The sequence below is a fragment of the Eucalyptus grandis genome, chromosome 7 (assembly GCF_016545825.1).
Source record: "Eucalyptus grandis isolate ANBG69807.140 chromosome 7, ASM1654582v1, whole genome shotgun sequence".
Taxonomy (NCBI): Eukaryota; Viridiplantae; Streptophyta; class Magnoliopsida; order Myrtales; family Myrtaceae; genus Eucalyptus; species Eucalyptus grandis.
This window is the reverse complement of record NC_052618.1, coordinates 23,401,990-23,409,786: the sequence shown is the minus strand read 5'-3', so window position 1 is coordinate 23,409,786 and position 7,797 is coordinate 23,401,990. Positions and strand designations below refer to the sequence as shown.

The following is a 7,797-nucleotide window of genomic DNA, read 5'->3' as shown; positions in this document are numbered from 1 at the left end:
CCACCGTCAAAGACGTGATGATGGTGGAGAATCAAATTCCGACCTTTGTGCTGAGGGAAATAATGTTGCAGACCGAGAATTCGATGAACGAAGTGAGAGAAAATGAAGAAGATGAGTCCATAGATATGAAGCTTGGGGAGATGTTGACGAGGTTCTGTGAAGGGATATCACCTCTCGGGCTGGAAATGTGCTTGCCGTCTGAAGCCATTCAGCGTAAGCATTTGCTCGATCTCCTTTACAATCTCATCTTGGGAACAACAGGCCCAGAAGCAGCACAGACGAAGAAGAATGAGCTTAGAAGTTAGTTCTCATTCCCCATGCCATGCGTTAGATGATATGGCCTCTTTCCTTCTTCTTTTGTTGTATCCAAACATTAGAAAAGTGAATAAAAGTACCTTTTTATCAACAGGTGCAAGGTTTTGCCGTCTGATAGACATGTCATCGACACAAGCATCAAAAGTCACTAAGGCATGGAACGAGTTATCGAAATGCTCTTTCATGAAGAAGCTGAAAGTGCTGATCAAGCTCTTCTTCAAGATGGTATCAATACTAGCATCAATAGTCACTGCAGCATGGAACGAGTTATCGAAATTCTCTTTCATGAAGGAGCTGAAAGAGCGAATCGAGCTCATCTTCAAGATAATTCAAGTGGCAATGCAATTGATTCCCAGATGCTCCGAGTACCTTTCAAATGACCCTTTTCAAGAAATCGTTATGATCCCCACAGCGTCAAAGCTCCGCAGCGTCGGGATCAAACTAAGCTTGGCCACAGGAGGTATCAAAACCATTGCGTTCGATAAGAAAACTGCTACCTTGAAGCTCCCTCATATCGATCTGGATGCTATCACCGAAGTCCTGCTACGAAACCTTGTGGCCTACGAAATGATATCGCAGAGGGGCTCCTTAATTATGACACGATACACTGAGTTAATGTATGGCATTATTGACACCTCCGAGGATTTGAAGTTGCTGAGGGAAGCGTCCATTGTCTTGAACCGCCTGAACAGCGACAACAAGGTCTTGGAGCTCTTCAATGGAGTGTTTAAATCCATAGGTTCCAAAAGCACTGCGTCGAAGCTGGACGAGACAATTCGAGATGTCAACGAGTACTACAACAGCACTCGAAAGGTCAAGGCTTATAATCTCATGAGGAAGTACGTCTACTCTTCTTGGAAGTTTCTCACTGTGGTCGCCACCGTTGTGCTCATTTTGCTCATGGTTCTGTAGACATTTTACTCTGTATTGAGTTGTCCTCGGTTATTCAACAAAGCATGAGCATTTGTATCGTTCATTGTGATATCCCGAAATTTGGCCCTATTTCGAAATATATGAAATGGTTATTTCATCGACGCACTTATGATCATTTTACTCTAAATTGATTATTCACGAGTTAACTAATCTATTGGGTGATGCCATATAGGGTTAAAATATAAAAGCTAGAGAATTCAAATAGGGATAAATCGCTTGACCATAAAGATTGACAATGGTCAATACTACGCTGTTATAAATCAATTAGCAAACGGATATAAATCGATTAACGGAAGTACGTAGTCGGTTTGCAGGTGATTATGCACGATTACGATATTCGTGTCGAACAACAATGAACCGATTTTCTATTGATATTATATTTATGGTACGTAATTGAACTCTCGCAATTACATGACCACCGAAGGTTGTCCATGATTTGAAGAGGCACAAACGTCGATCGAGAATTATCGACCACGGGTCAACTGCACAAGAACCCCTAAAAGCCACCAGATAATTTATGTTGTACCCAAGGTCGCGTTCGATCGATTTTTAACCGTGAAATTTAAATTGATTTTGCATATCGACCTTTTGAGGGTTTCGAGGATAAATTATTGAATGTCGCATCATCCTCTGTCGAATTCATGACAAGTTCAAAATTTTCGGAAAAAGGAATTATCGGATGGAAAATTGGAAGTCGAAAAGGAAAAATCAAACCCAATGGCAAGATTGATATTTTTGGACCAAAAAGGCTTGTTTTCAAGAAATTGGAAATAAATTGAGGGGACAAATTGTTAGGTTGAGAGGAAAAGGAAAAATCAAATCATGAAGATTTTAGAGAAAATCTTGACAAAATTGTTCTTATTTTCTCTCTCACACTTTTCCCCCTCCCCCCCCCCACTTTGCCCACTCCCCATTTCTCTCTCTCTCCCCCCAAGTTGGTCGGTAGGAATTCGCCATTTTGAATAAGCTTGTAATTGTTAAACTTCCTAAAGTTAGCAAGTAATAAATAAAGGTTGTGCCTTTGGAAATATTTGATGTGTTTTACTATCCCTACTGTGATGATTAACTAGGCTTAACTAGGCGTTGTTTATTTGAGTTGCTTCCACATGCATTTAATCGAAAGATAAAAAGAATGGGTTGGCGACACGTCTTAGACGTCGCATTTGAAGGCTAACTTAGTCATGTTCCTTTCTCTATTGCTTGCAGAGCAACTCTATATGACATTCCCATGATTTCCCCATAGATATTATCTCATTTACTTGAGGAATAATACTAAAAAAGTCAAAACCCATTATATTAATATCAATTTAGTCATAAATCTCTCAATTTGACCAATTTAGTTTCAAAGATTTTCATATTGGTACAAATTTAGTCAATCTCGCTAATTTAGGTTAGAAATTACAGACATGAATGCCAAACGTCCTATGTGGCACATTTGGTGTCAACGTGGACATTTTTTATTTTTGAATAATTGTTAATTTGTTACTAGTTATTTGTTTTATTTTCTTTTTCCTTCTTTCCCTTCTCTTCCCCCCTCCTTTGCTAGTTGCTAGCTTTTGTGATGTCTAGGGGTGTCAACGGTTCGATTCGATTCGGTTCGGTTTTTTGGTTTTTAGTTTTTAGCTTTCAGTTTTTGATTTTTGCATTTTTTTTGTTTTTTTTTTATGTTGTATATATTTTTCGTTTCTAAGAAATAAGCTCTTATCGATCTCTTGATTCGATTCGGTTCGGTTAATCGATAAAAACCAAACCGATAAAAAAAATTTCAACTTTTAATGAGAACCGAATCGAATGAAAACCAAACAGAAAAAATCGAATTTTTCGATTTGGTTTAGTTCGGTTCGATTTTTTTTTTCGATTTTTGACACCCCTAGTGATCTCTGGTGGAGGTTGCCCACTTACAAGGGCCAAAATGCCCTCACTGACCTTTGGTGAGGGTTGGGCAAGGCTACCCCTCACTAGATCCAATAAGAACCCTTGGCCAACCTTGCCAAAGGCCAGTAAGGAGGGGCCTCACCAAGATGGCGAAGGAACCGAGGTCGACCCTTGCTAGCCTCTAGCACTGGCTGACTTTTTCATGTTCGCATCCTACATAGGGTTTTTGAATTGGTGGAGTTGATTGGGGGAATGTCGATCGGGAGCTCTAATTTGGGGAGCTAGTAGTTCCGATCTTGAATTGAAGGTGCAAATCCGATGGAGGTCGATTCCTCAACGGGGGCCCCTCGCTATCTAGCCTCACCTATGGAGCATGCACATATGGAGTTCCCTACATCCTCGAGGCAATAAATGAATAGAAGTACCACAGCCAATCTAGAGGTACTAGGCTAGTCATCTAGAAGTGGGCCGGAAAGCGGTAGGGATCCATTACGAGATAGAGAGCGAGGAAAGCATTTATAAAAAAAGTTGGAATTTGTGACAATTTGTGAGAGAACAATGAATGGTAGAAATGAGAGTGAGTGACCTCTAATCTATACTTAAGGTTTTTTGTGTCCCTGAGTAGGACGATCGATCGAGACGACCATTCAATGTCCATTAGGGTGGAACGGTACGTTTGCCTTCCCAAGGATAGCCCCTTCTTTTCATTTTAGATGGCGTGTGCTTCACAACTGAATTTTTCTGATCTTTCTTTACAAACAGGTATTTGAAAAGGAAAGTTGAGTTATGTTTGCCATAAAGGAAAGTAGGGCTTAACATAAAACTATAGCACTTCAAAGCATTGTATCTATTCATAATTATTATTATTAAAAAAAAAAAGCATGTTTGATCTATCTATCATGAGGATATTTGCCCAAGATATTGTACATCGTCTTAGAAAAATTACGCAAATGATTCATAAACTTTGATTTACTATACAATATCATCCTTGAACTTTTAATTTATTCGATATAATTCATTAACTATTAGTAAATATTCAATCTAGTCCTTGAATTATATGAAAATGTTCAATATCGTTGTTACGTTAAGACAAGTTGAAAGAATCTGTTGTCATGGCTTCCGATGAGGTTTAGTTTGAATGGTCGATAACCAAAAAAGAACAAAAGGTCACACGTGGACTATCCAAGTAAGATATTCATTTCAACTAGATTATAATAATTCACGTCATTAAAAAATGATGGATATGTTAATGCCTAATTTGTTTATTCTCTAAAGTAGAGCAATAAAAAGGACCTATTGACTCGTCATTTTTAGAGTCCATTTGAACATATAATAGTTCTTGTTATCAAATAATATTTGATTTGTCGTTTGGGCAAACAGATGACTACATTGAACATTCAGCAAGAGTTCAAACACCGCATTGAACATATTAAAAGGCTAGAGTTGACACATATTAGACTAAAGTTCAGTGGCCACTTATGTCACCTTCCCCACCATCTTTACAAAAGAATAGTCTAGTGCTAGCAATCCGGTATTTCCTCCCATACAAAGATCCAATTCTAGTGTTTTCATAAATTACTTTCTTAAACGGAAAGTAACTTCAGAATATATAATGGCGTAACTCTCTATTGGCACCAAAGAGTGTGCAAGTTTTTGACTGTCAACTCGGGCTAAGAAAGACAGAGAGAAACATTGTTATGGCTAAAATATCACCTAGAGGGGGATGAATAGGTGATTTTGTTGAACTAATAATAATTAAAATGGATATTGCAATGAGACAACTCTGATGAAGTGGTCAGATTTTACCACTGCACAATTCTATTAAAGAGTAAGGGATAGAGAATTACACACTCAAGATTATAGTGGTTCAGCTTTTGCAAGCCTACGTCTACTCTCCCGTACTACAGCCAATTGGTTGGAATCCACTGATAAGAATCGATAAGAGGTTATAAGATCTAAGCTCTAAACACTCAAGGTCGTGTGTATAACTCCTCACACACTCTCAACCTGTAAATAGTTACATAATGATGCTCATAGAGACGAATGTAAAAGATCACAAAACACTCTTCAGACTTTGGAATTAAAAGCTTCAATTCTCGTGAATGTAAATTCTAATTCCTTCAGCTTTGAGATCTTCTCTTATACTCCTCCTAGTCCAAGCTAACCGTTGGACATATCTCTAGGAGGACTTATCTAGCCAATCTACTTGTTGGCCTGGATCTGGTTAAGAAGATCTGATGCCTTCAAGATCGCCGAGATCGATACTTCCCATAATTTCTGCCGCCCATGCAGCAGTTTGGGTTTCCATAAGTCAAGTGCTTCAACTTGGAAAGAATGTTTTGCCTCAAGTCTAACATTCCAGGAAATCCAAATCTTTGAGAGATACTTTCCTTTGGAACTCCTTATATATAAGGCAGGAAATCCAACCAATTGCTACTAGCCCTTACACAATGATATTATCTTCTTCTTAACCGTTTGATAGAACACATGAGGAAGGAAATAATTAAACCACAACTTTGGTTTTTGATTAATAATGTTTGATTATATCCCATCAGACTTTCAAATCGTTGCCATTGATTATCATAACATAACACAATCTTAATCATAGGCAACCGGAACGTCTTGATAAGTCTTTGAGTCCAGTTCTCTGAGTCTGATGAGTAACGTCCGATGATATATATAAGAGTTTCCATCAGAACTTCTTGATAAACCAAATTGCTCCAAGAATATCCCTTGGAAATTCTTTCATCAGAATCATTGAATACTTATGGAAATGTTTTGTCAATCTTCAAAATTAATTTGGGAAATTTCCTCAACAATCTCCCCCTTTTTTTTATGATGACAAAACTTTCTGAGCAGAACTTAATAAAAGATTTTGAAAAGATTTATAAATCAAATAGCTTCACTTGAAAGCAAGATTTTATATAAGACACAATGTGAATTCTATAAGAATTTTGCTGATTTCGTAGAGATAAGCACATATATCTTATAGAAAGTCGAGCTAATCATAGTGCATAAGATTTGTAAAGAAATTCTTTGCTCCAATTAAGGAAGTTCACGATATAAATAAATTGAAAGAAAAACTTCTTGTTTCCATATAGCTCCCCCTAAGCAAGATCATAAAAGATCTTCAAAATCTTCATGCTGCATTTAGCGTTCTTCTTTTCTTTCATTTTTCTCCCCATTTTTTGTCAGCATAACAAAAGAAGCAATAATAATGGAAAGAGTATCACATAGTGAACATGCGATTCATTTCATCTTCACACACAATCTTCAAAACATATTTGCCATAAAACATAATTTTTTAAAACAATATCTTATAGATGCTACAATGAACATAAAATATATGCAATATATCTCATGTTTTTATAAAATTAAATAACATATACATCAATATATATCAAAGATCACGGATATAATATATAAATTTCACTACATTTTGTCATAATAAAACGATAATGGAAATATGACAAAAAGTAAGTGGAAATAGAAAATATACTAACCGGATCATATAGAACTTAGCAAATTCAAACATACATTGCCTTTTCTTCCATAATCAAGAGGAGGCATAAATTAAATTGACTTAATTAGGATTTTCTCACACTTGATTTACGTTCCCCTCAATTTGATGTATTTTTTTAAATGATTGTGATTTTCTGCTTTTACTGTACATCCCATTTCTCCTTCTTTAATAATTTGCACAAATTTTGTGCAAATAAAAGAATTTTCAATCCTTTGAAAATATAATCTTCACAATTTTTCGGATCAAAACTTTTGAAACTTCGTATGGGAAGATTCTTTTGCCACTTGCAATTTCTTGTAAAAAAATCTTTGCAAAATATAGAGAATATCACATGCATACCTTCCTTTGATTTGCGGATCAATATTGCCAATTATAAGATATACTTCCAAAAGATAGCAAGTATACGCAATAATATCTTTTAAAATTGAAAATACTCTTCCTTCACCATAAAACTCAAATGCAAATAGATATCAATATAATATTAACATATTTCGCAAACGGAATGTAAATAGTAAAAGCATTAAATCTATGCAAGATCTTATAAATATTGCAACAAATATCACCAATTCATATTCCAATGTGCATGTGCAGAATATACCTTACTTTAAATAAAAAAAAAATTCTCACTCAAAATCCTTCTTTCATAGCATCATGATTTGTGTAAATCATAATCAAGCTTTCTTTATACAACTGCCTGCAATAAACTCATCCCTTTTTCGCTTTTTTTGGAATCCACGTACGTGGATCATTTCTTTTTGTTAGTTGCAAAATAGGAAACTTTGTATAATCTAATGGCATATAAAGATCATCACGTGAACACTATGCATAATCAAAAAATTCTCACTCTGCAACACATAAAAATATGAGCGTAGAATTAGTTTAAATAAAAAAGAGTTAATACCCTAAAAAACCCAAAACTGGTAAATCTGTGACAAATTTAGCCCAAACTAACTTTTTTACCACCAAAAACTCTAAACCGGTACACATTTGACAAATTTACCTCAACTGGTACACTTGTGATAAATTTACCCTCAGTTAGTTTTCGTTAAATTTTACTGTCAAATTATTAAGTTAAATGACACATGACAATTGACTGGTATATCAGTTTGGGATTTTACTCTTTGTTTGTCACGGTTTACAATTTTTGTGAT

General features: G+C 35.8%; 1 protein-coding gene across 1 annotated transcript; it reads left to right on the top strand.

The window, feature by feature from the left end:
• Nucleotides 1-537: 537 nt before the first annotated feature.
• On the top strand, nt 538-1,227 carry LOC120295988 (putative UPF0481 protein At3g02645). The gene has a single exon (XM_039317629.1). It carries the CDS (start codon nt 538-540, stop codon nt 1,225-1,227), a length of 690 nt encoding a protein of 229 aa, XP_039173563.1.
• Nucleotides 1,228-7,797: the final 6,570 nt, after the last annotated feature.